The 27,996-nt window shown below is 49.6% G+C and overlaps 1 protein-coding gene across 14 annotated transcripts in view; it reads left to right on the forward strand.

The window, feature by feature from the left end:
• Positions 1-27,996, forward strand: part of RERE (arginine-glutamic acid dipeptide repeats) — a 2,107,422-nt gene that overhangs the window by 1,730,467 nt on the left and 348,959 nt on the right. For 9 of the 14 annotated variants that reach the window (XM_069610039.1, XM_069610046.1, XM_069610044.1 and 6 more), the window contains one exon: positions 2,441-3,885. In XM_069610039.1, the coding sequence (XP_069466140.1) occupies positions 2,441-3,885 (1,445 nt within the window). The remainder of the gene's footprint in view (positions 1-2,440; positions 3,886-27,996) is intronic. The other 5 variants (XM_069610042.1, XM_069610047.1, XM_069610045.1 and 2 more) reach the window with 1 other exon arrangement.

A 27,996-nucleotide genomic window follows, 5' to 3' on the forward strand; every position in this document is an offset into this window, starting at 1 on the left:
GGTAAAAATACCTCTGCAGTGAAAAAGTTGCCAAGCAAAAAGTAGACAGACAATGCAGCTGGAAAGTAACCAAAAATGTAGGGCTGCTAGCGTATAGGGGTTGGATTAAAGAATTTGGGTGTGGTTAGTGTTAGAGTATGGGTTATTGTAAGGCTTGGGCTAATAGAGTAATTGTTTGGGTACGTGTTAAAGGGAAAGGGAGGTTGGAGAGGCCTAGTGATGTTCGTTTAGGATATCGGTTAGGATAATCCTAGTGGTTAAGGTACAGTAAGCATTAGAGTAAGTGGGAGAGTTGCAGTTTGGGTAAGGCTAGTATTAGAGCAAGGTTTTGGATTAAGGCAAGGGAAATGTACTTTGTGGCAAGCTGGTGATGGGGATGTAGATAGGTTCACTATTCAATTTCTATTTATTTTGCGTTAAGTAACACGCAGATAAAATGCTTTAGCACACTGAAGGCTTAGTGTTCTGTACGAGTTCAGGGTGTAATAAGAGTTGTAATTAGTTAGTGGAAGGTTTAGGAATAGAGTTAGGGTGATTGTGGAGGTTTTGTTAGTTGTTTGGGTCATATTTAGGGTTACAGCCTTGTGTTTTTGTTTATTTAAAAATGGCTTTTCTTGGCAACCTTATCACTGGCAACATATTCACACTTTGTATTGCTTGTATTGAATGACTACATTTTTTAAAAACAACCTTTTTGCTGACTACATTTTCACATGACTACATTTTCCTGCGAACATTTTCACATAGAACCCAGATTTGCATACTGCTAACCCATGTTTTGGGGGGGGGGCAACTGAACACAACAGGAAAGGGACAGTAGAGGTTCCATTGCAGAAATAATTTTTCGTCCTGAAGAGTTCTCTAGTGAAGTAGGCTATAACTGAAGATGGAAGCAATGTCTTCGGACCTTCCCCAGCAAAACAATACTGCCATTTCATGGTGCAAGAAAGGGCCAATACATTAAGGGGGGTACAAAACTACCATAGAGGTGCACATTCCAATAGTGTCCACTGGATCAAAGTAGGGATGGGAAATAACCACTTTGGTTGTGTTGCAGCAAAGATTTGACTTAGAGGTGGGTCAGGAGTACATCATCAGTAATTGTAGCTGACTCCTCAGTGATGTCTTAATTCCAGATATACAGCAGCAGCTATAACCAGTCAACTAGCTAATGTCTAAGGGTCCTTGGGGAACGACGCACAAAAATTCAAGAATGAGGTGACCCTTGCCTTGCAGTCATACCCAATCTGCTAGTGAAACAGCTGGATGGCTGACCTGTTTTCACAGGCATCTGTGGGGGCACACATAAAGATCTGGATTGAGTCGTCTGTTCCCCATTTTATCCGGAACAAGCCCCATGAAGTTTTGCTGTGGGCAAGTCTGAGCTCATGCAGGCAAAACAGCCAAACATGGCCTTTCCTGCCCAACAAAACCTACAGATATCGCAAAAATAAAAATAGTTTCCTAGTTCAAGCTTAAACATGAGAACGCCATTTTGCTCCTTTCTCAGGAGAAATTGCTACTAAAAAAAGAAAAATTGCAACACAACAGTGCATCCTGGTAAGACAGTGCAACCAATCAGTAAATAGCACACACACCGTCTTGTGTGAAAACTCTGGGACACTGGCAATTTTGGAGTGCTCTTACCTTGATAGCCATAGGCAGCACATATAAAAGAGTTAAAATCCCCAGCGAAATTTTGTATTCAGCCTTTCTGGGGAGAAAGAGGTCCGGACAAGCTAAAAAGCCTGCTACATTTTATGGAGGCTCGCCTCGCATACAAAGACTTATGCTTAAAGCAAAGACACAGCTGATTGAACAGAGTAACCACTGTCCTGATTATGGATGGTTGTGGTCCTGAGAGTTGCTTGCTAAGATTCTCCCCAGTATTTACATTGTCAAAATACATCTTCTCATTCCCAGTTGTTCGATTATGCTCCAATCTTAAGTGTCTAACAAACCTAATTTGTCCATAATGTTGAGTATTTGTAGCAACCTGAAAAACGGCTCAGACCCAAAGTACCACTGCCTCGTCGTGACCATTGTATTATTGATCATTGTAATGTTGCGCATTCTGTCCATAACAAAGTGGAGTACTATAAAATTGCCTTGTAGAATCGGCTAAGCCCAGAAAGTTAATCACTGATGGTTGTGCCTTGCTTTCCTGATCTGTGTGATACTTTCTCCGTTCCAAGTTTAAAGACCCCCTCACCCCCTCGACCCCCACATATTTGAGCTTGCTCGTCATTTGTTTCTTGGGCAGCATCTACTGACTCTAAAGATTATTCTCTTGCATGAATTGGGCATTGAGTCTCCTGACACAAATTATTTGAAATGGGTGCAAGTGTGGTACAGGTGGGTGGAGTTCTACCATGTTTGTGGTTTAGTTGTTATCCACAGCTCTGATGTATCTTTGGTCTTTTCTACTTATTTTGTTCAGCAGGACATTAGCAGGCCAAATTCGCCATCGGAGTGTGAAGGTGAAGGAGAAGGTGACGTAGAAGGCGAGGGAGAAGGTGAAAGTTCTGACAGCCACAGTGTCAACGACGAGGGGAGCAGTGATCCCAAAGATATCGACCAGGACAACAGAAGCAGCTCCCCAAGTATCCCAAGTCCTCAGGACAATGAAAGCGACTCAGACTCCTCTGCTCAGCAGCAGGTTCTACAGTCACAGCTCCCAGCTGAAGCACTGCAGGCGCAGGGTCTGACATGCCTTCATCCCCCACCTCCTCTATCGCCAGTATCCCTGCAACTGCTGCCTTCTGTAACCTCAGCACAGAGCACTTCATCTTTGCCCTCACAGTCTTCTCCATCAGTGTGTCAGCCTCCTGTTCCATCATCAACACACTCCCATATCCAGCACGCTCCTATTCTTCACCCACAGAGACTGCCGTCACCATATGCATCCATTCAGCCTTTACCAGGGTCTCAGCCCCAAATGTCACCCTCATCTCAGCCTCAGCCACCTCTCCATAGCCAGCCACCTCATCATGGCCAGCCTCCTCCTCTGCCCCATAATACGCAAGCCCAGTCACACCTGCAGCACTCTGCCGCGCCACAGCCATTTCCGGTCCCCCCTCAGTCCTGCCATGTGCAGGTTTCTCCACAACTACAAACACACTCTATGCCTCATGTGCAGCAAGTGGCACAGCAGCTGGCTTTACACGCACTGCCTTTACAGCAGCCACCTCAGCCACCAAGGGAGCAGCCTCTACCACCTGCTCCAATGACTATGCCTCATATTAAACCGCCTCCCACTACCCCTATTCCACAAATGCCCACTCCACCGTCTCATAAACATCCTCCACATCTTTCAGGGCCACCTCCATTCACTACTATGAACTCAAACCTTCCCCCGCCACCAGCACTGAAACCCTTAAGCTCACTCCCTGCACATCATCCTCCATCTGCCCACCCACCTCCCCTGCAGTTGATGCCTCAAAGCCAGCAGCTTCAAGCATCACCAGTTCAACCTCCTGTTCTAACTCAGAGTCAAAGCCTTCCACCTACTACAAGCCACTCCCATACCAGCCACCATCCATTTTCACCTCAGCCTCCCATCACTCAACACCCCTTTATGCCTGGGGGAGCAGCCTGTGTCACTCCTCCATCCTGCTCCTCTACCCCAGTTCCTTCCTCCATGACTCCTGTACCTGCTGCGTCACCTGTGCCTTTAACAGTGACTGCACCCACACTAAGTGGGACACTTCCAATTGTCACTTCGCCAGGCACTGCTTCGATCCCCTGTACAGTTCCCTCAATCACAATAAAAGAAGAGGCACCTGATGAAATGGAGGAACCAGAAAGCCCCCCACCTCCACCTAGAAGCCCATCTCCTGAACCTACTGTGGTGGATACCCCAAGCCACGCCAGTCAGTCTGCCAGGTAAGAATTTGTTAACTCCGCTCATGGCCAGTAAAGCAGATTTTGATGGTGATATTGTTAAGCAGATTTCTTTTTGGGCTCCTGAATTTTTTATATTGTTGCAAATTGTCATCATTACAGTGTTGGCAAGTCTATTGAATCCAACACATTTGAAGTTGGTGGAATTTAAAAACTCCTTGTAAAAGATAATTTGACAAAGTGTCAATGGAAAGAACAAATCAGGGGCAACTTTCAGATCTTTGTGGCTAGGCATATATTAGTGGGTCATTTACTCTTAGGCAAAATAGTGTTTTTTGAAAGCTATATGTATTTAATATGCAACCGTGTCTACTATTTTGGAAGATCTACCATTTCTTAAAAGTACAAAAATTAAGGGGTCATTAAATTCTCTGATGGGAGAAAGTTAAACCCTTACCACCTCACAATAACAAACATAGTCACAGATTTGTATCTTTCCCTGGGCTTGGTCTTCTGCTGGCGACACCAATGTTTTGTAGTTATGGCTATTTTGTTATCAGTGTTTTTGTCAAATAGGTTTTTTGAAATAATTTTCGCTTCTCTATGGAGTAGGTTGCGGAAAAAGACTGATCCACTATGAATGTTAAGTAACAAAAAGGAAAACTCCTGTAGATCTGCGCCAAGTTGTAATAGCTTGATATCTTTTTATTTTGCGAATACTAAGCTGCCCTTAAAGACGGCACGTGTTTCGGCTTATTCTAGCCTTTTTCAAATCAGGGCATAGTAAGAACCTATTATTAATGATTAGTACATGTATGTATTTTTCATGTATGATACAACACATATTCAACCCATATACATAAAAGAAAATGTCATCCATTTTTTAAAAAAATAGTCACATATGCACCCATGTACATGAGAAAAAGCAAATTGTCATCCATTGAGGATAGAGAACCAATGTGACTAGATAGTTTAACAGAGAAATAGGGATGGGGTTGTGGGGAGGATTAGAAGGGATGAGGAAGAAAAATGGAGAAAAGAAGAAGCAAAAAAGATCAGTTGCATGATGATTCATATGACCAATTCTTCTGCATACTGTTATATATAAACTAGATTTGTGATTTAGTACTAGAACCATTTCGCAATTGTGCTTACTATTCATGATTGCCTCTGAAAAGTAGGTTCATTTGTTCTTAGAAAGGGGTTTAATCCCTGTGTAGCTATAAATGTTAATTGGAGAAAGGGAATTCTGCATCAATTGATTGGCCCATGAGTAAATTAGATCTAATATTTCTCTGCTATTAGCAGATTACGTCCCAAAAGTATCCTTTTTAGTTCAACAAAAATCCCTATTTCTCTGTCAAACGATCTACTCACATTGGTTCTCCATCCACAATGGATGACAATTTGTGTTTTCTCATGTACATGGGTGCATATGTATACGTATTATGATTTCATTTTGACCGTATTTTTTTTTTTAAATGGATGACATTTTGTATTTTCCCCTTTTTTTCATGTACATGGGTTGAATGTGTTGTATCATACCTGCAAAATACGTAGATGTGATGTACTAATCATTGGTAATAGGCTCTTACTATGCCCTGATTTGAAAAAGGCTAGAATAAGCCAAAACACTTGTCATCTTTAAGGGAAGCTTGTTATTGCAAATTAAAAAGATATCGAGCTATTACAACTTGGCGCAAGTCTCCAGGAGTTTTCCTGTTTGTTACTTCACAATAACAAACATGTTTGACTTGCAGGTACCTCGCCTTCGTTGCATGCAACACTTCAACAACCAGAGTTGTTCAGCAGGTTGATGACCAACATTTTTACAGCGGTTCTGACCCATTAGCATTGTGTGATATTGAAGCAGTGATGATTAGGTAAATTTAGGAAGTTTGAGCTCTTATCAGGATAAGGACCCCAGGCTTCACACAACTCTTTAGATCCTCCCGATCCTTTTCCAACAGTTACACTTTCTACCTCTTCTTTATTGCACTGTGGCGGGTCAGAAGAAGCAAGTGAACACATGGAGAACATTTTTTAGTTTGATTTATTCAAACAATAAAACAAGGCCTATCTTTCAATGGCCCTCATTACGACCCTGGCGGATTTTTTCCGCCATCGACGGACTTTCCGGCCATGGCGCAAAGTCCCTTTACGCCATGGCGGATGGCGGACTTACCGCCCCATTCCGAGGTCGGCGGGGCGGTAAGTCCCCATTGACCCATTTACCCTTCCCCATTCCCATTTCGGCCCCATAGGGCTCAATGGGAGTGGGGAAGGAGTTAATTACGCCACCGTAAAATACGGTGGCGTAATTAACACCAAGGTCCCAGAGCGCCATGGATTTTTCCGCCCGCAAAAAGCGGGCGGAAAAATGACCATGGCGCTCCGGGAACTCGTAGTTGGCGGTAAGGGGTCCGCGCAGCTAACGCTGGCGCAGACCCCTTAGCGCCAGGGTCGTAATGAGGCCCAATGAATTGCTTTTCTCCCGCAGATTCCTCATCAAATGGATATCCTTCCACCGTCAGCTGCTCGGCAAACCTTTTTCGACAGGGCGCATAGTGCACCTCGACTCGGCCGTTGATCCATCTTGATTCGATGCAGCAGTAGTTGCCTCCGAATGTGACATCGGTCGTCATACATATACCATGTTACTATGCCATAGTATCTCTTTTTTTCCACACGCTCCGCACGCTGCTCACTTGAACAACTCTTCGTTGGAGAACCTTTTTCGCCCGGAAACTCATCACATTCAACGTGATTTCTCCAGAATATCCGCTCCCAAGGTGTCTGGTTTCATACTGTGCAGAGACTGTATTTCCAAGATGTCTATTACAGACCCACAAAGTGTCTGCTTGTGGTGCCTCAGTGTCGGTCATGTCACTGAGGATTGTGGTTCTTGCATGAAGATAAATCAGAAACCACTCTGGTAGAGGCCGATGAAACTCGTGCTCGCTCTGTCCCCATCTAAGTCTCCGGTTTGCTTGGCCACTCGGTCGTCGGAGCCCAATACATAAGGGCCCACCCCTTAAAAGGAGGACAGGAACTGGTAGAAAACTAAAAAACCATTTAATTCCCAGAGCCATTCTTTGTTGTCCTCCCACAAAAGAAATGCTGTCATCGGCGTAGGCACGAGTCCGACTCTTCTGAAGACCGCAGTAAGTAGTCATTGTGCCCAGCATCTACGGCAGAGTGGGACACCTTTTAAAGAGCAGATCCTCGCAATGTTTAAGGCAGCTGCAAGTACGACTCCTATCTTGACAACGTGGTGATTCCGGCCCCAAGAAGTCTGTCGTTACCAGTGCCCTCAGTCTCTGCACCACCCGTTGCCAAAACGGTCATCATCGAAGCAATTATCGGTGCAGTCCCTTATGGGTCAGTCGGTGCCGGACCGTTCATCCCAATCAGCATTTTTCAACGCAATGTCAATGGTGACCAAGTACTGTTGTTCTCGAACCAGCAGGTGGAGGCTCTGGGGGCACGGATTATTGCTCAGACAGGTTGATTTATTCACTTTGGCGGGTTGACTGCGGGATGCAAGTGGTTTGGACACTTCTCCCGACTTAGAAATCCAACAAGCCCATCCCTATGGCCAGTACCGCACCACAGTAGACAGGGTGGTAGATGCCCTGGGTTTGAGCGCTCCAGCCAAACCCCTTTCAGGCTATGCTCTCACCGGCATCCTTGACCAATGTCCGCCGACAGAGAGGCCCTTGCCCTTCAACATAGTCATTGCTGACCCTGTTCTTGTCTTGTGGCAAATGCCTTGTTCAACACCTCCTATGAATTCTGAAGTCACGAAAAAACATAAGCCGGCAGAGCTAGATACATCTTTCCTCTCTACCCATCCAACTCCGAATGGGCGGGTTGGATGTGGCAGGTTTAGTATTGACCGTGGCAGGTTGGACAATCTCCCTAACGATAGGGAGGGTAAAAAGTCTGACGCCCTAGCGAAGATACTTTTTTGCATTGGGCAGTATTGCCTTAAAGGCTGTAAATGCTTCCTGCGCATATGCAAAGTACACTTTTGGTCTTTGCAAGAAAATCGAGGAAGCATCAGAACATATTCCTAAAAGAGAAATGCCGAATGGGTTCTTGCAGATTATCGTTGATAGAAAAGGGGTGGCACGCCAGTCTTTGCAAGCGGGCCTGGACGTTGCCGATTGCATCAGAACAGCAATGGGGCCAGCTACAGTTCTGAGGAGGCAGGCGCACTTGCACAATTCAGGTTTTTTGCCAAATGTCCAGGCAAAGCTATTAGATATTGCCTTTGATGATGCAAACCTGTTTGGCCCCATGGCCGATGAGTCCTTGTAAAAATGTAAGGACACAAAGCTAGCTTCCAAGTCACTGGTGCTAGCTGTGCAACAGCCGGCTAAACCTTCCTTCAACTTTGCACCCAGAGGGCGGGGGCAAAGGAGTTACATCCCCTTTGGAAGGAAGGTACAGCTCCCGCAACCCAGGAAGGGCCAGAGGTGTTTCCTGATATCCGGCGTGGGCAGGGGGCCTTTAGGGGCCAGCAGACTGCAACAGCAGCGACTGGGGCGGCTCTCCCTTCAAATCCGTTTTGAGTTCTCCACACATTTCCCCGGTTGGAGGAAGGGTTTGGGGGGGGGGGAGTGGGCACTAGCCAGCCCTATTGGCAGGAGATTACCTCTGACGGCTGGGCCTTGCAGCTTGTCCAATGGAGTAATGACTGCCTTTTCTAATGAGATCTCCAGACAGATCATCCCCTCTGCCTCAAACGTAACAGGAGCTCCGGGAAGAACTGAGAGCCCTGTTTCAATGGATTGCTTTTCTCCCGCAGATTCCTCATCATAATAGATGCTCATCTCACGCTTCGCTGCTCGGAAAACATTTTGCCAGGGGGCGTAGTGGACATCGGGGCCGATCATCGATCAGTCTTGTCTGGCTCTCGATTGTCTGCTCCGGACATTACCTCAGGTGTCATATATATATTTCTGAGGCTTGTGGAATCTGCTTAGATCACATGCTGTGCATAGGCCGACATCTAGTGGAAGCTGCGGAGTATTACAGTTTGTTTTTTGAATCTCGAAAATGGGCGTCGACACAGGGCGTGCCAGTAATACTATCCCTAGTGTGACGTCCACTGATTTCTCACGCGTGTAGGTCCCTCAGATTGTTTTTTTCCGCTATACTTGACGGAAGCATTGCGCGGAGTACCCTGGCTTTAAGCCATTTTGACAAACAATTGATCTTAATTTCCCCGTTCTTTCACTCCCACGTAGAGACATCGAAGATCGACGCCGGTCCAAAGAACAAACAACCATCGAGAGCTGCACGACGGACTTTGGGCCTTGGAAGGCCTCTGGTTTCGGGCCGGGCCTTGGAAGGCCTCTGGCCTCAGCCCTGCAAGTTGGTAGAGTGGGGGGTGGAAACATACTCTACACTCTTTATTTTCCTACACACACTAGCCCGCTGCATTAAGGTGACATATGGAGAGTACTCCATTAAAATTTTGCCCCAAGTGCAACCGCAAGTACCCTTGGGTTGACAAACACGCCACCTGTAATCGCTGCTTGCCGAGGGACCACTCCAAAGCTAAATACAGAGCGTGTAGGCTTTTTAAAGCTAAAACACTCAAGGACCGCTCCACTAAACGTTGGGCCGACCACGCCAGGCAGCTCGAGGCCATGGAAGCGGAGGGTACCTTCAGTGATTTCAGCGACGCCGCCCATTCGGACGGCGAGGGCACAGGGGTGTCGAAAGACAGCCAAGTGCTAGTCCCCGACCCCGGAGGATTGTCTGGCAGGGCAGTTATGGGGAACACACCCGGCGACGCGAGCCCTACCCAATCTTCTTCTACACCTAAGAAAATTAAGGCCAACCGAGACTCGACACGCATGTCGAGTTCACGGAAGAAAGAGGCACAAAGAGAGCGGTCCACCGAATCGGTGTCCTCTGGGCGTTCCAGGTCGAGATCGCTGCACGGCAACCGTCCACAGTTGCCAAGAGTGCCTCGCTCCCTAAAGTAACAGAGGTACGTTCGTTAGAAGACGAATCAGACCTCCATCCCCAAGCCGCACATCCAAAGTCGGCTCCGGCAGCCCGTTCGGCGTCTGCCCCAGAGTCCCGACGTGCACACTCAAAAGAGAGAGAGAGAGAGAGAGTACCCCCAAATCTCGACGCCAGGCGTCAAAAGATTCCGATAAGGCCAAACCGTCAGGGAAAAACTCTTCGACTCATGGGAAAGGGGACAAACAGCAGAAAAAGTCTACACATTCAACTTCTACACCCCAGGTCCACAAGGACAAACGCAGTTCGTCCGATAAAGACGGATCTAAGAACCCTGTCCCTATTGCTACACCCAGGCTCACCCCTCCCACTCCTTGCAATATGGGATTAGAAGATGAACCTCAGCAAGAGGTGATCGTCCCCAGTTCCAGAGAATGGAACATTGAGGACATAGACAGGGTGATGAGGAGAATGTCTTCCCTAGCTAATTTTTATGAAAAAAATCCACAGCATTTTCTTAGCTATACCCCTGACAAAGCTAGGATCCAAGGACCCCCAGCCTCCTAATAAGAGATCTCGGCTTGACACTCCAGCTCAGGGACTGTCTTCAGACCCTTACCATATTCAGCCTTACCAACAGTATGGGGATGACCCAGACGTTTTGGTGCTGGACGACCAAACTGGGGTCGAGTATTATGAAGATGACGAGGGCCAGGATGAGGAGGAGGAAGACGAGGCGGAGGTCTATAATATGGACTCCCCGGTTAACAAGGAACCACAGGTTTCTGACTCACCTATAGATAACCATCCCCTTCTAAATCAGGTCTTGGCTAAAGCTGCAGAGCACTTCCACATAGATACGCAGGGGGCGCAGGAAGAGAGGGACTTTGCAGAGGAGCTAGTGGGGGACAAAAGACCCATTGCTCAAGCCATTCCTATTCTCAAATCAATCCAACGTAGAATTGATCCTTCCCTTCTCAATCCTGATCTCACTAAGGCTGTGAACCCCAGAACTGAGAAGATGTTCAGGGCCGCCCAGTCAGACCCTCTTTACATAAGGGGTCAGTCAACTCAAGCCCAACTCCTTGGTAATCACTAACACCAGAAAGAGAGCAGGGACACCTCATCATCGGAGGCTCCCCCAGACAAGGAGAGCAAAAGAATCTACGGTTTAGGAAGAAAAGTAGCCTCCACTTCCGGATGCCATCACCACCACTATGCTGGCAAGCTATAATTGCCACCAGTGGGAGCAGGTAGCTGCCCTCATTGACTACGCACCATAACCACTAAAGGGTCAGTTGGCCCAGATCGCGTCGGAGGGTAGAGCCGTGTCCGGTTGCATTCTGAAGACAACCTTTGACGCTGCAGATAATGCAGGCCGGCTCATAGCAGAGAACACTGTCATTAAAAGGCACGCTTGGCCAAGACAGTCAGGGTTTAAACCCGAGACCCAGGCAACCCTTATTGAAATGCCGGTGGAACCAAATGTCTTGTTTGGCAAAGCGGTAGAGGACGCACTGAAAACTGCCAAAGACAAGTATGATACTCTAAAGTCCCTAGGACAGTTGACTAATAAGCCCACTAATCAAAGAGGTAATAGTAATTTTCGCCGTTCTCGCGGACAAAATTCCCAGAGGGGCTCCAATTATTCACAGGTACTGGGTACATCATGGGGTGGCAACCAGCAGACTACCCAAAGTTACGGCAGAAGTAACAAGAGGGCCCGTGGTAGTGGCAAAGGCAGCCCCGGCAGAGTGGCGGTACGCCTCCCGCAAAGCAGTGACGTTCAGCTCAGGATCCCTTCCCATGCATCCCCAGTAGGGGGCGCATTTCCAACTTCACCCAAGCATGGGAAGGGATCACATCGGACAGATGGGTGCTGTCCACAGTGTCCGCAGGATACTGCATTGTACTGCTAGAGCGCCCCCGCAACCACCCTCCATGTCAAAAGATACATTCACTGGACCACCAGAAGATCCTCCTCGAGGAAATCGTCAATCTTCTTGCTAAGGACGTGATAGAACTCGTCCCGGGCAACCAGGTAAACAAGGGTATCTATTCAACTTACTTCCTTGTGCCAAATAAAGATTTAACAATGCGCCCAGTATTAGACTTAGGCCCTGCAAACAAGTATGTCAAGCCTCAAAAATTTTGCATGACTACTCTCCAAGAAGTAATCCCCCTCCTAAAAAGGGGGGAATTGCATGGCAACATTGGACATGAAAGATGCCTATTTTCATATTTCCATGTTCCCAGAGCACAGAAGATTCTTGCGCTTCAAGGTGGACAGTCAGCACTACCAGTTAAAGGTGCTGCCCTTCGGTATAGCCTCGGCTCCAAGGGTATTCACCAAGGAACTGGCGGTGGCGGCAGCACACCTACGCAGGGAGGCAATCCTGGTGTACCCTTACCTGGACGACTGGCTCATCATGGGGAGACCCCAGTAATTTGCAGATCAAACATCCAAAGAACGATCAACCTCCTCTTCGAATTGGGTTTCTCTATCAACGAGAAAAAATCAAGCCTGGTGCCAAGCACCTCCAAACAGTCCCTAAGAGCTGTACTAAACACTCAAGAGGGGTTGGCCTTTCCATCAGAGGAAAGAATTCGGAATCTACTACTGCAAATTCCTCTATATCAGCCCGGTCGCCAGATAAGGGTGCGCAAAGCGATGCGTTTGCTAGGCATGATGGCGTCATGTATTTACCTGGTCCCCCACGCGCGCCTGTGCATGCGACCCATGCAAGAATGGTTGGCGAAACAGTGGTCTCGGGAAAGTGGTCAGTGGGACGATCTAGTGGTCGTTTCGCCAGCACTTGTACAAAGTCTTCAGTGGTGGACAAGAGAGAACCTGTCAAAGGGGAAACCCTTTTACGATCCGGAGGTACAAGCTGTAGTCATTGCAGACGCGTCCCTGTCAGGGTGGGTAGCACACCTTCTCCAACACACAGCTCAGGGTCTCTGGTCTCACACAGTGGCCAAGAATCATATCAATCTGCTAGAACTCCTGGCAGTCTTCAGAGCGCTTTGAGCTTTCGAACCCCACCTGTTGAACCTGTCAGTACAGATCCTAACAGACAGTACGACAGCAATGTTTTACATAAACAAACAGGGAGGGACTCGTTTGCCAAATCTGTCCAGGCTTGGCCAGAAAATTAGGACATGGGCACTTAGACGGAACATTTACCTGTCATCGCAACATGTTCCAGGGGATCTCAATTCACTAGTTGACGCTTTAAGCAGAGATCCCCTCCCAGAAGAACACGAATGGTGTCTACACAGAGAAGTGGTAGAAGAAATCTTCTCACAGTGGGGTTTCCTCACTATAGACCTTTTCGCCACAAGCGGAAACAGGCAGTGCTCAGGATTCGCATCCAGGTTCCCTCAGCCAGATTCCAAGGGAAACGCGCTGTGGATGAACTGGTCAGGGATGTTTGCCTACGCTTTTCCAGCAACCCCTCTCATGAGGAAGGTGGTCAACAAGATGCACAGGGAATCGATGACGCTCATCCTAGTTGCTCCCATGTGGGCGAGGCAACCGTGGTTCCCACACCTACGCAGACTAGCAGTGTGCGAACCCATCAGACTCCCGTGCTGGCACAACCTACTATCCCAGCACCAAGGTCAAACAGTGCATCCTTAACCCAGCTCAATGAACATGGCAGCATGGCTCCTGAAGTCATAGAGTTTGGGCATCTCAACTTACCACAGAGGTTCATGGACATCCTAAAGGAATCTAGGAAACCAAACACGAGGCACTGTTATTTTGATAAATGGAAGAGATTCGTTATCTGGGTGCCAGAATAAGCAAATCAACCCGGTTGATTGCACTCCCGATTGCACTCCTTCCAATATTGTCACCTACATGCTCCACCTGCTGGATGCAGGATTGGTATTTAACTCACTCAAGGTACACCTGGCGGCGCTGTCAGCCTACAACACCTCCCATAACAAGATTTTGTGGTGGAAAGTACCAGTGGTTAAAGCCTTCATGGAAGGGGTAAAGAGACCCCACCCCCCAATGTCTAACCCACCACCAGGATGGGACCTTAATGTGGTGCTTGCTAAACTCATGGGCCCACCATTTGAACCCATGCATAAAGCCATTCTCAAACACCTGACCTATAAAACTGCCTTCTTAGTAGCCATTACATCCATTTTAAGGGTCAGTGAAATTCAGGCTTTGCCAGTGCAGGATCCTTTCTTTACTGTTCATAAGGATAAACTGGTTCTACAAACACACCCCAAGTTCTCACCTAAATTCACTTCTAAATTCCATGTTAACCAGTCCATTGAGCTTCCGGCCTTCTTCCAAGAACCCAAAAGCTCTGCTGAGGTGAATCTACACACTATAGATGTGCGAAGAGCGGTCCTCTACTATGTAGACAAGACCAGGCCACTAAGAAAAACAGACCGACTGTTTGTCTCCGTAGCTACAGGCAGAGAGGGAGATCGTGTCTCTAAAGGTGCCATCTCGAAGTGGATAGTCAATTGTATCCAGCTATATTACTCCCTTTCTGAAAGAACTCTGCCTTTTGCGCCAAGAGCCCACTCTACAAGAGGCACTGGGGCCACTCTGGCTTTCATTGCAAATGTACCCCTTGACACCATTTGCAAAGCAGCTACTTGGAGCTCTATTCACACTTTTACTCAGCACTACTGCATTGACACTCATTCCAAGACAGATACTTAAGTGGGACAAGTGGTTCTAAGACACCTGTTTGCTCATGACCCTTCTCACATCCCACCTCCTTCTAACACTGTTCGCTAATCTATGCATAGCATGTGATCTAATTAGATTCCACAAGCCTCAGAAGGGATACATTACTCACTGTAATCGTATTTCTGATGCTTGTATCTGCTTAGATTCACATGCGCCCGCCCTTCCTCCCCTCTGAGAGAAGGCGTATGGATGCTTGTAGTCTTATCTATCTATCTGCTTGGATAATCTGTAATCATGCTACTGCATGTCAGAAAAAATACAATCTGATGGTCCTACACGCGTGAGGGATCATGGGTACCGTGGACGTTGCACTAGGGATAGTATTACTGGCACGCCCTGTGTCGACGCCCATTTTCGAGTTTAGAAAAACAAACTAATACTCTGCAATTTGCACTAGTTGTCGGCCTATGCACAGCATGTGAATCTAAGCAGATACAAGCATCAGAAATACGATTACGGTGAATAATGTATCCCATATAGTCACTACGCCACACATCTGTTCCCTTTTTCTGCGCACTTGTGTTGAGATGGATTTCTGAACTCTTGACCTGGTGGGCAGACGTTCAGAAGACCAGCCTAGTTTCTTGGAACAGGGTAACGTTCTGGACAAGCCAGACCAATCAAGGTAGCATTGGCGGCGGTGAAGACTAGGTCTCAGAAGGGGTGAGGGTGACTGAAAGACCTCAACGGGAGCAAACGGTAAAGGACACTACAAATCACTCCCAATAAGTATATATATGTGTGTATATATATATATTAAAAATACATGTACATTTATTCAAGGCCTTTGAACTGAAACACAAAGTAATTATCAACAGTAATACATCAAACCAATACACCACTACTATAACTCCTCTATACAATACCAAGTGGCCTAAAGGGTTAAAGCACAGAATGGATCCACAACCTAAAAGTTAAGGGAGCAAGCAGTGCAAATATACTTTAGGCAGTTTTTCATCAATCCATTCCTAACTGAGAGGCAGTCCAGTCCCTACGAAGAGTGGAGCCAAGTGCTCAAATGTACTTTTTTCAAAAGCTGGTGCACTTGATATTGCAGAAGGATGAAAACAGTGTCTCTAGCAGGGGCTGTAGCAGCTCAGGAAGGTGGGTGAGGCGATGAAGTTCCCACTATTCGTGGAGGGTCATGTGCTAATTCCCTTCTACCTTAGAGATCCCCAGCTCTTTTGCTGAACTTTAGGACTTTTCATTTTTATCCTGCAGAGAGCAAGTCCTTTTTTCCACTCTCATGTATTTTCCTTTCATTTGAACACTGTTTCTCTTTTGGTTTTGGAGTCTGACAAACTCCATAGGCATCATCTTTTTACATTGTGACACACAGCACCTTCAGTGCAGCGGCACAGGGAAGTCTTTTAGATTCCCCACAGGTTTAAATACCTTCTCTTGGTTAAACTACTGTTCTCCAGCCTTGGGTCTGGCATGGAATCACATGCTCATGAATATTCCCTGTCGCCAGGCTGGGAATCCTTGGTAAAGGAAAAAACAAAATCAGTTTAATTTCAGAGCTCTTTGAGTCATACTGCCCCCAGCCAATGACTGTCCTCTATTTAAGCCCCTCCTCTGGCAGCCATCTTCCGGTTTTTACTGCACGTGGGAATCCTTGTGCTTAGCTCTCAAGATTTTTTCTTAGTTTTCACTTTTTTGTTGGAGTTTACTTTATTTTTTTTGGTCAATCTCGCTAGCGCCTGTGCTCCATCGATCAACCTTCCGATTTAACAGGTTTTTGGGATTTCATCAAGTTTCTTCGTGGAGGCTTCTGGAAGATTCTTCAAGGCCAACACCGCGTGGATTATGGCGGACGAGAAGAATGAATCGTCCTCTTTTCAAGCTTTGTACCGACCTCGGTCTGCGGAATGTTTATATGGACGATAAACATTCCCAATGCCTTTATACTGCCTGTACCCGACGCACAAGGAGGAAGATTGTGCGTTTTGCCGTGAGCTCTTGACTCGCACATTGAAGGATTGGTGTAGACGGCTGAAAGAATGGCTACAGGCCAAGGCCTCTTCATTGGGTGGGTCCCAGGAGCATGCCTCTCCTGGTTCTGGGAATGCTGAGCGGGCTTCTAAGTCCTTTGAGGGCGCCTCTCCCACGGGGTCCAACAAAAGGCTAAGCACTGTGAGTCCACTGCCACCGGGAGCGCCGTTGCGGCAGGCTCTTCGGCGACCGGGCACGTCCGACGTCTCCAGCGACTTCAGTCAGCACTCAGGATCGTCGTCCAAGAGGAAGTCGGACCATCCGGGCAAACTTAAGGTGGCCCTGGAGACAGCCAAGGAGGAGCCCAAGACCAACCTGCCGGAGAAGGCCAATGGGGACCGAGGCTCTGACCCTCACCCTAAGGAGAAGGCCAAGCAGGACAAGGGACCGGTCATGATCGTGGAGGCCCAGGCATCCCCGACGAAGGTCTGCCTTCCATCGAGGTGGTGGTGGCATCCCTCTCGAAGGCCGCGGTCGCGGACCCGCAAGGCGCACCTCCGAAGACACGAGTGTCCCTCTCTTCCAGGAGGGAGTCTCCTTTCCAGCCCATAGAGAAGACCTCAAGTAAAATGCCGGTCATCTCCCCGAGACCGTCCCCTACGCGCGCTACGACCGGGAGCTGTGTTTCAAGATCGCTCCCATCCTGGACTTCCTCCCCGACGACAAGAGGTCGGAGGCGTTGGAAATTCTGCAAGAAGGCGAGGTGACGTCTGTTAAACAAAGTTTGTATGCAGTACCCTCTGGGACCACTACACATAACTCTGACTACAGGTATAGGAAACCCAGCCTTTGGTATAAGCTTGTACTACACAGTTTTAATGGCGTGCTGAGCAGCCAGGCTTATCTCAAAAGGGGTCAATGTGATCTGTAGTGGAGTTACACAGAGATTCACAGTGACAAGTATTCAAATAAACACTTACACTCAAGGTTTCTTGAATAAACAATTTCGAGGGGATTGGGTCCTCCGACGTATTCCATATCTATGACCGTAATCACCACAGCTGTGCTGGTTCGGAAAATCTTCGGCGTCTGCATCGATGACGTCGATACGCCGCCCTCGAGGACCTCCTCCGACGGCCGACGTTACTGGATGTTATAAGTAGGACGCACGACGCCCGTAGCCTCGGTTGCGTTTTTTCTTCGAACGTGTTCGCTTCGTGAATCTCGGTACGCCTCGACACTTTCTGTTGTTCATCTCGGTTCTTCGAACCTGTTCGTTTGTGAAGTTATTCTTCGTGAAGATGTCTACCTCGTCGTCCACACCGCGTCCAGGCTTTAAGAAGTGCGGGTACTGTGGGTCCAAGTTGTCGGTCACGGATTTGCACAACGCCTGCCTCTGGTGCCTCGGGGAGGCCCATGACACGGATGACTGTGTCGACTGCCAGTCGCTCACGTCGAAAGCCTTGCGGGAGCGCAAGAAGTTATCGGTAGGTAAGGTGTCCAAGCCCCGGAAGTCGAGGTCTGCGGGGCTTTCGACAGACGACTCGAGGGGCGACTCTCCGCATCGTCGTCGGAAGTCCAGTGGGTCTCGGTCCCGGAGTCGGTCTCGCCACTCCTCTGCCTCTTCGAGGCACTCCCGGAAGCGCCGTCATCGGTCGCCTTCCCCGTCCTCATCCGAGGACTCCGCCCGTCGCTTACCCAACCAAGCAGGCGACACCGGAAGAATGGGCTTCCTTCGGGAAGAAAATGTTGGCGATTCTCGAATCGGAGGGCACTGGTCCGTTCGCGCCTCCGAGTGGGGTCGGTCGTGATCAGCCAAGAGACGCCGCTCCCACGCCTTCGGGGTCGGGTGGTCGTCACGATTCACAGGAAAGGTCCCGCTCGGACAAGGGGAATCGTTCTCGGCATGCCCGGTCCAGGTCCGCAACGTGCTCGAGACCGCGTGAACCTGTGAAGTCTTCGAGGAAGACATTGACACCTGTGGCGCTGAGGTCGTCGACGGACTCTCTCAAGGCTCCGCCTCCGAGGAAGTTGTCGAAGCCGTCGGCGCCCAGGATGTCGAGGGACACGCTCGGGGCTCCGCCTTCGAGGCCTGTGTCGACGCCGTCGATGCTATCGGCGCCGCGTCTGTCGTCGACACCGATTCTCCTGGCGCCGATTCACTCTACGCCTTTCGGCGCTGTGTCGACGGGGGTACCCCGTGGCTCGGGGGAACCAGCTAGAAAGGCTCTGGCCAAGGTCAAGCATGGTTTTGGTTCCAGTTCTGTGCCTTCTTACCGCCATCTGAAGTTCATTTCAGAGGTGAATGAGGGCTCTGATGATGGCATGGTGCCTGACGATATTCTCTCGCTCATAGCCAGTTTGAGGACCTGAGGCAGTCTCTGCATGATGCTAGTGGACTGGACACCTCTCCGAAGGTGGAGTTTTGTAGGCCTGAGCCTGGCATTCATGCCGATTCTTCGTACCGGCGCCTTATGTCATGGGTCACCGAGTACTTAGGATGGTCTGCTCCCCCAGGGGAGTTTGTTCAGGATGACCTTACGGATATCCTCGACATTGGTCCACCAACTGACCCGGTACTGCCATTCCATATGGCTCTGCAAAGAAAGGTGGCAGCGGCTTGAACTGCTCCGGAGAGTCTCCCGGCAGTGAGTAAGTCTTTGCCGCGAAAATACCGCCCAGCCAGTAGTGATCCCTGCTACTTGTCCAAGCACCCTACTCCACAGAGTTTGGTGGTGCAGGCGGCTACGCCCCTGGCAAAGCAGGCGTCGTACCTTACCATCCCTCCTGATAGGGATGACAAGCATTTTGACGGCTGGCCGAAGACAGTGTTGTCTGCCAGGGGTATGGCGCTTCAGGCAGCCAACTCCATTTGTGCCTTGTCTCATTTCACGCACACTCTGTGGAACTGTTTCCTTGGCGGCTGAACATATTCCTGAAGGGGATGAACGGGATGGTTTCCTTGTCATGGTTCAGGATGGCAAGGATTCTATGTGTGAGGCCGTTCAGTCGGGTTTGGACATGGCAGATTGCGTCAGCCGGTCCATGGCGTCGAGCACCGTGATACGCAGGTTTGCGTGGTCGCAGAAGTCAGGGTTTGCTCCTGAAGTGCAGGCCCAGCTCCTCAACATGCCCTTTGACGGGAACATCTTTTTGACAGCAAGGCTGATGAGAGCCTTGAGAGGTTGCAGACCTCCAAAGCTGCAGCGAAGTCGTTGGGCGCTGCAGTTCGACAACCTCCGCCTTTTCATCCTAGGGGACAGCAATGGAGGGGAGGTTCCTTTCGTTATTATTCATCCTTTGGTAAAGCAAGAGAAGCTGCCAGTCAAAGGGGCCACCGTAGGAGTGCCAGAGGTGGAAAACAAAGTACTTGAGGTGCCAAGGCCGCTCAGGCTGTTGCCTCTTTGCCCTCAGGCAACGCTGCAGCCGCTTCAGCTCAGTCATGAGGCCATGTCCCATGGTTCGCCTGTTGGGGGAAGGCTGGCCCAGCATCTTGCAGAGTGGCGCGCCATTACTTCAGATGTATGGGTTCTGGAGATCATAACCCACGGATACTGTCTTCCTTTCCGGCAGTAGCCTCAAGACAATCCACCGGGGAATCTCTCTTTGAAGAGTCAGGATCCGCTCCATGCACAGGAAATTCAACCCCTGCTGGAGAAAGGCGCCATAGAACTGGTGCCTGTAGCGGAGAGGAACAAGGGATGGTATTCCCCTTATTTTTTGATTTCCAATAAAGACTGGGGATTGAGACCCATCATGGACTTGCGTGGTTTGAACAAACTCCTCAGGAAGGACAAGTTCAAGATGGTTACTCTTTCTCAAGTCCTCCAGGCCCTTCAACTTCAGGACTGGTTGGTGTCTTTCGACCTCAAGGATGCTTATTTTCATGTGCCTATCCATCCGAAGCACAAGAAGTACCTGAGGTTTGCGGTTGGCGACTCGCACTTTCAGTTTCGGGTCCTGCCGTTCAGATTGACCTCCGCCCTGAGGGTCTTCAACAAGCTCATGGTAGTGGTGGCAGCGCACCTCAGGAAAGGGGAGATTCACGTCTACCCCTACCTGGACGATTGGTTGATCAGGGCGCGCTCTCCCGAGCAAGTCCTGGATCATCTGTCAGTCACCTGCCACTCCCTCCACAAGCTGGGCTTCTCCCTCAACTTAAGTCCCATGTGACACCAACTCAGAGGCTCCCGTACATCGGAGCAGTACTCGACACGTCCCTGGGGCAGTATTTTCCTCCCCAGGTGAGGGCTCATCATATTCAGCAGATGGTACACAAGTTTCAACTTGCCCAGACTCTCCCAGCGTTTGAGTTCTTGAGACTGCTCGGCCTCATGGCATCCTGCATTCTTCTGGTGCCAGAGGCCAGGTTGCGGATGAGATCTTTGCAGTGGGCACTCAAGCTCCAGTGGTCTGTCCTCCGGCAGGATGTCGGACCCTGTTTTGGTGCCGTCTTCGGTCGCCCGGGACCTTCTGTGGTGGGCCGGCGAAGGCAATCTGATGGGGGTTGGGGGTCCATTTTGGCTGCCCTGGACGGAGGTGACGATCGTGTCGGATGCATCCCTCACGGGATGGGGAGCTCATGCCAACGAGTTGACAGTCAGCGGTCGTTGGTCTCCGTCGGAGTCCAGACTCCATATCAATCTGTTGTAGCTGAGGACCGCCAGGCTAGCCCTGAAGGCTTTTCTGCTGACTGTGCGAGGAAAGAATGTCCTGATCCTGACGGACAACACAGTGGCCATGCACTACCTCAACAAAAAGGGGGGGCAGGGTCACTTCCTCTGTGCAAGGAGGAGATGCAGCTCTGCTTCTGGGTAATCCAGCAGGAAGTTTCGATCTCGGCAGTTCATCTGGCAGGAGACAAAAACGAGACGGCAGACGCTCTGAGCAGGCAGAGCGTGATCTCTCACGAGTGGGAGTTGGCTCAGGAGATTCTCCTGGAGATCTTTGCCCTTTGGGGGACCCCTCAAGTGGATCTCTTCGCCTCCAGTGTCAACCAGAAGTGCGAGAGGCTCTGCTCGCTGGAATTTCCTCCAAACGGAGCCTTAGGAGACGCGTTTGTGGTGGAGTGGTCATTCCCACTGCTGTACGAGTTTTCTCCAGTCCCCGTCATCCCGCAAGTACTGCGGAAGTTACAGAGGTTCGGTTCCCGGATGATCCTCATTGCTCCGGCGTGGGCCCGGAGGACATGGTACCCGGACCTTCTCGACTTGTCCATCTACCCTCCACGTCGTCTTCCCTACCGAGACGATCTGCTCTCACAGGAGGGGGGTCAGGTTCTCCATCCAGAGGTCCGGTCCCTCAACCTTCACGCTTGGTTTCTGAAAGGTTGCGGTATGAGGATTGGGACCTCCCTGAAGACATGATGGAGGTGTTGCTTTCGAGCAGAAGGCCTGCAACAAAGTCCCTGTACCGTTGTCGTTGGAGGAAGTTCTGCGACTGGTGCAGGGTTAAGAATGTGGATCCTTTTGCATGTGAAATTCCCATGGTTCTGTCTTTTTTGCTTTCTTTGGCCCACAGGGGCCTTCAAGTGGGTACCATTAAAGGTTACCTGGCGGCGCTGTCCATATTTAAGCACTCGTTTGAAGAGTGTTCCCATTTTAAAATTCCTTTAATTTCTCAGTTTCTGAACGGGCTCACTAATGTGTTCTGTTCTCAAGTTTCTGATGGGTGCTCCGTTTGAGCCTTTTTATTCATGCCCTTTGAGACTGTTAACTCTAAAAACGGTATTTTTAGTTGCGGTCACTTCCGCTCGCAGAGTGAGTGAGTTACAGGCACTTTCAGTTAAGCCACCCTTCACTGTGTTTTATAAGGACAGGGTTGTGCTTAGAGTTCGTCCTTCTTTTCTTCCAAAGGTGGTGTCGGAATTTCATTTAGGCCAGAAGGTTGTTCTTCCGGCATTTTATCCTCCTCCACATCCTGGTAAGGAAGAGGAGAGGCTCCATAGGCTTGATCCTAGGAGAGCGTTAAGCTTTTATATTTCACGCATGTCCCGGGTCAGAGTGGACGATCAGCTATTGGCTGGAAATCTTTTGGGACAGGCTGTGACGAAACAGACTTTGTCTCGCTGGATTATTTTGGCTGTGTCTGAGTGTTACCACTTGGCGGGTAAGGACCCACCGGTCGGCTTACGGGCCCATTCTACCAGGGGTATGGCTGCCTCTATTGCCCTGCAGAGGGGTGTTCCTATTCGCAACATCTGTGATGTAGCCACCAAGGCTTCGGTACATACTTTTGTACGTCACTGTTCCCTCGATTCCATCCGGGGGCAGGATCTGGCCTTTGGCAAGGTGGTCCTTTACTCCGCAATTTGATTGGGCATGCTAAATTTCTGTTTTCTAAATTCTTTTCCCACCTCCTTGCATTGGTATTGCTTTGGGAGTCTGTCATAGATATGGAATACGTCGAAGGACCCAATCCCCTCGAAGAACAAGTTACTCTCTTATCTGGTAACATTCTTTCGATGGGATGGTCCGACGACATATTCCATATCGCTCCCTCCCTACCTTCCCCGCTCCAGAATTTCTTATGCGATTGCAGCTTACGTTTCCGCAAGGCTTTGTGTGTCAGACTGGCAGAAGACTGGTGGCACACGATCTGGGTAAACACTACAACTGAGGCTACAGGCATCGTGCGTCCTACTTATAACATCCAGTGACGTCAGCCGTCGGAGGAGGTCCTCGAGGGCGGCTCATCGACGCAGGATGCAGACGCCGAAGATTTTCTGAAGCAGCACAGCTGTGGTGATTACTGTAATAGATATGGAATACGTCGTCGGACCATCCCATCGAAAGAACGTTACCAGGTAAGAGAGTAACTTGTTCTATTAATGTATTCTTCAGTCAGTTAGAATAAACCTCCTTCAGAAGGGGCAATATAATAGTAACCCACCAATACACTTCAATACTGTACACTCTTAGTTTCTAAATCAGTAAAGACCCTTTTGGGATGGCCCACAGACGCAACTTACACCCTCAGGTGACTTCAATAGCTAGGGTGCTGGGGACATTGATATCTTGCTGCTGGCATGCAGAATACTGTTATAAGTTGGGAAAAAGAAAAGGTTATTAGAACAACAGGAGACCACAAATATTCTTAACAGAGGGGGATCAGGGAAACTCTCTACCAGCACAAACACAGCCCATTGACTTGTTCTTGGGTGGATGGCCCCTGAGAGAGTCTCAACCAAGTCTTTAACTCACTGTTCTTTTCACAGAGAAGAAATGTCCCTGCATATTAGTCTGTCTTGCCCTGGGGCAGTCCAGCACCGAAATGCTAGGCAATTCTCCTATGAACAAGAGGACCACAGCAACCCCATACATGTGTTTCAGCCTCGTTGGGCATCATCAGTGAGGTGAAGCTGTGCCTCTCTAAGAGCAGTGAGCAAGGGGTCCACGTCTGGATTCCCCAGGTAACTTAGGGTGAGACCCAAAGTTACTTGGTATGCAAAACAGAGGCTGAAGCACGTGTATGGGGGTTGCTGTTGGTACTCTAGTTCAGAGGAGAATTGCCTAGCATTTCGGTGCTGGACTGCCCCTGGGCAGGACAAAGACTGATATGCGGGGATACTTCTTCTCTATGAAAGGGACAGTGAGCTAAAGACTTTGTAGTCTCTCCCAGGGGTTATTCACCCAAGAACAGGTCATTGTGCTGTGTTCGTGCTGGTAGAGAGATTCCCAAACCCCCCTTTGTTTTGCACAAATATTCTTAAGCAGGCAAATATTTTTGCTTCCCTACTACAGTCATTCAATATACCAGGCTAGGCCAAAGTCAATGGGCAAAAGACATACATAGGATATAGCAGAAAAGTCTTTGCACGCTGTTTTAGAAGTCTTTGCACAAAAGAAGAATCAAATGTAGGGCCGCAAGCCGTTAGACTTGTGAGTAGTAGAAGATACAAGCAACTCTACAGCAAGAGGGAAGTTCTCTCAGACTTTGTACAGTACCTTTGAATTGAAGAAAAGATGCAGCAGATGACTTCTGTTCCTGTACAGCTCTGCAAATCTCACTGTTCCTGGGCCTCAGTCGTGGGGCCAAGAGGGAGGACTTCTGCACTGCTTTACTGTAGCTGCGAACGCAGCCCCCAGTAAATGCACACCACAGTAGTTGCAGCGAAACCACTGCCACCAGCCATTCAATGAGAAAAGGGTAACATAAAAATGTTACATGAGGAGCTAGGCAAAAGGGGATACTAAATAACCCCTCCTGCACCCTATTGTAAGATAGTTTCTGCTGGGTCTAGCAAGTTAAAAATGTAAGTAAAGTCAATTTCACTTTACTGCTCTGGGAAACAGTAGTTTATCTCAGAGAAGGTATTTAAACCTCTGGGAAATCTGGAAGACTTCCCTGTGCCACTGCACTGAAGGTGCTGTGTGACGCAATCTAAAAGATGATGCCTATGGAATTTGTCAGGCTTCATAACCAAAAGAAACCCAAATATCATAAATCACATTAAATATATGAGCGAGTGGGGAAAAAGGGTCTCACATTCTCCAGGTAAAATAAAAATCAAGTCCTCAAAATCCAGCAAAGTTGCTGGGGGTCTCTAAGGTACAGGGAATGTGCACATTTCTGAGAATTCTGCATAACAGCGTCGGACCACACCATCACGGTGGCCACGGACATCGCCGGTACAGGGGTCCGCCAGATGGGCAACAGCGTTTGCCTTTGTCGTCCTGGCTGGCTCAATGCCACCAACTTTCAACAGTCCTGACGAGGGTTTTGGACATGCCCTTTGACGGAGACAATTTGTTCGGGAAGGCTGTAGATGAGTCTGTACAGGCCACCAAGGCGGACACAGACGGCACGGGCCCTGGGCACTCTACAAAAGCGACGGCCGTCCTTTCGATCCGCAGGAGGCATGTCTGCCCGTTCTTCCAAGGGTTACGGCGGGAGTTCCTCTTCGTACCGCCAGCCCTCCTGCTTCTCGGCTTAAGAGACCAACAGGGGCTATTCCAAGGCTTTCGGAGGACGACGTTATCGCCGCCAGGGACCCCAAGGCGGCCTGTCGATGTCCAAGCAGGAATGAACCGGCTGCGACGTATGGCCCCACTCGTGCAGCCCGGTGGGAGGCCGACTGGCGAACTGCATCCACGTGTGGAAGACCATCTCCACTGACAGTTGGGTGTTGGACTCTCTCGCCCACGGACACACCCTGGAGTTTCAACTGAAGTGTCCCCAAATACCACCGGTGGCCCGTCAGGAAAACCAGGTTCGGACCATGCTACAGAAAGGGGCGATAGAGCTCGTCCCAAAGCGGCTCCGGGGCTCCAGAGTGTACTCAAGGTACTTCCTTGTGAGAAAGAAGACCGGGGGTGGGAGGCCCATTCTTGACCTCAGACGGCAAAACCAATACATCAAGTCCCAGAAGTTCTGAATGGTCACCCTTCAACATGTGCTCGGACAGATAGAGGGAGACTTTCTGTCGTTGTTGGAACTGGAGGATGTGTACTTACACATCCCAATTCACAAAGGACAACGCATGTTTCTGCGCTTCGTCGTTCAGGGGAAGCATTACCAATTCAAGGCCCTTCCCTTCGGATTGAAGTCGACGCCAAGGGTCTTTACCAAGTGCCTGGCACATCTGCGACTGCCAGGGATCCACGTCTACCCTTAATTGGACGACTGTCTCATCCGGGCCAGCTCACTGAGCGTCGCCATCAACCACATGGCGTGGACAGTCCGCCTACTGACGGATCTGGGGGTTCTCTGTGAATTATGCAAAATCCTGCTCGACTCCATCGCAGGACGCGCTGTTCCTGAGATCCCGGCTCAACACGGTGTCATGCCTGGGGTCACCGTCTGAGGAGAGAGTGGTGGCCATCCTGGGCAAGGAGCAACGGCTGCTCGCTCTGAAGATCGCCACTGTGAGGGCCATCATGTCGCTGCTTGGCATGATGTCGTCATGCATTTATCTCATCCGTCTCTGCAGGCTACGGATGCGGCCACTGCAGGAGTTCCTCGACGCCCGTTGGATTCAAGTGTCCGGAAGCTTCCAGGACAAGATCGCTCTCGGCGAGGGGTTCAGTCGGGTGATAAGATGATGGGGCGTGCACTCTGATCTGACCGGAGGCGCAGATTTCCAGGCCCCACCACATCAGGAGACGGCAACGATGGACGCCTCCCTGCAGGTATGGAGAGCCCACATTGGAAGTCTTCACGCCAGAGGCCTGTGGCTGCCGGAGAAAAGACGTTCCACATCAATCTTTTTTTGGGCTCTCAAATCATTCCTGCCGTCACTCAAGGGGGAAGGTGGTGCGGGTCTTCACGGGCAATACCACCACAATGTTTTACATCAGGAAACGGAGGGAGGGGGGTCACCAGGTCCCTAGCATTCTCCAAAGTAGCGCAGGTTTTATGGCACTGCGCCGTCACCAGGGGATGTTCCTTATACCGTTTCATCTGGCTGGAGTAAAGAACACAGTCGCTGACTCCCTGATCAGGGAGCTTCGCTCTTGCTACGAGTGGGAACTTCGGCAGGACCTATTGGAGAACTTTTCCTGAAATGGGGCAATCCACAGATCGGCTTGTTTGCGACGGCCACCAAGTGCCAGAGGTTTGTCAACAGATTTCCCCAGCAGGGGAGCATGGGGGACGCATTCTCATTCCCTTGGGAAGGCCTCTTTCTGTATGGGTTCCTTCTGTTGCCACTTCGAATAATCCATCAACCCAAACAGTGCTGTACCGCATGATCCTCGTTGCACCGGCGTGGCTGAGGCAGATGTGGTACCGGGACCTTGTCAGCGTCTCCACCAGTCAAGCTGCCAGTGGTCGCGGATCTTCTCGCCAGGGAAGGAGGCGCCATTCTTCACCACATTCCTGGTTATCTGAACCTGAAGGCCTGGCTCTTGCAGCGCTAGAATTCAGTGGCTACGATCTCCCGGCAGACTGTAAGGAAGTTCTCGGCAAGGCTAGAGCATCGTCTACTTTAAAATGCTACGGACTAAAGTGGAAGAGATTTGCTACCCGCTGAGGATCAAGGCTCCTCAGGTACTTCCATATTTGCTGTCATTGGCCAAGTCGGGCTTGGCCACGCCTCCATCAAGGTTCATCTGGCGGCCATCTCCCGCTACACCAGATCCCCAGGATGGCCATCCTTGTGGTCGCACCGATTGATCAAGGAATTAGTCAAGGGACTATTCTGCTCATTTCCACCAGTGAAGGCTCTGGCCCCAGCGTGGGAGCTCAATGTGGTGCTTACTAGGCTCATGGGACCTCCGTTCGAGCCTATGCATTCTGCACCACTCAAATTTTTGTTGTGAAAAACAACATTTGTGTGCCCGTCACATTTGCACAACAAGTGGGGGCGATCCAGGCCCTCTCCTGTAGACCACCTTACTCGACATTCCACAAGACGAGGGTGATGCTGCGGACGCACCCCTCCTTCATGCCCAAGGTGCTGTCGGACTTTCATCTAAACAAGCCCTGTGTTTTTTCTGACGCCTTCCGTCGCCGGCTGAAAGGACTTTGCACTCGCTGGATGTGGCTTGAGTGCTGAAGCTTTATGTGGCCCG

Source organism: Ambystoma mexicanum, chromosome 8, assembly GCF_040938575.1.
Source record: "Ambystoma mexicanum isolate Mex_15411 chromosome 8, UKY_AmexF1_1, whole genome shotgun sequence".
Lineage (NCBI taxonomy): Eukaryota > Metazoa > Chordata > Amphibia > Caudata > Ambystomatidae > Ambystoma > Ambystoma mexicanum.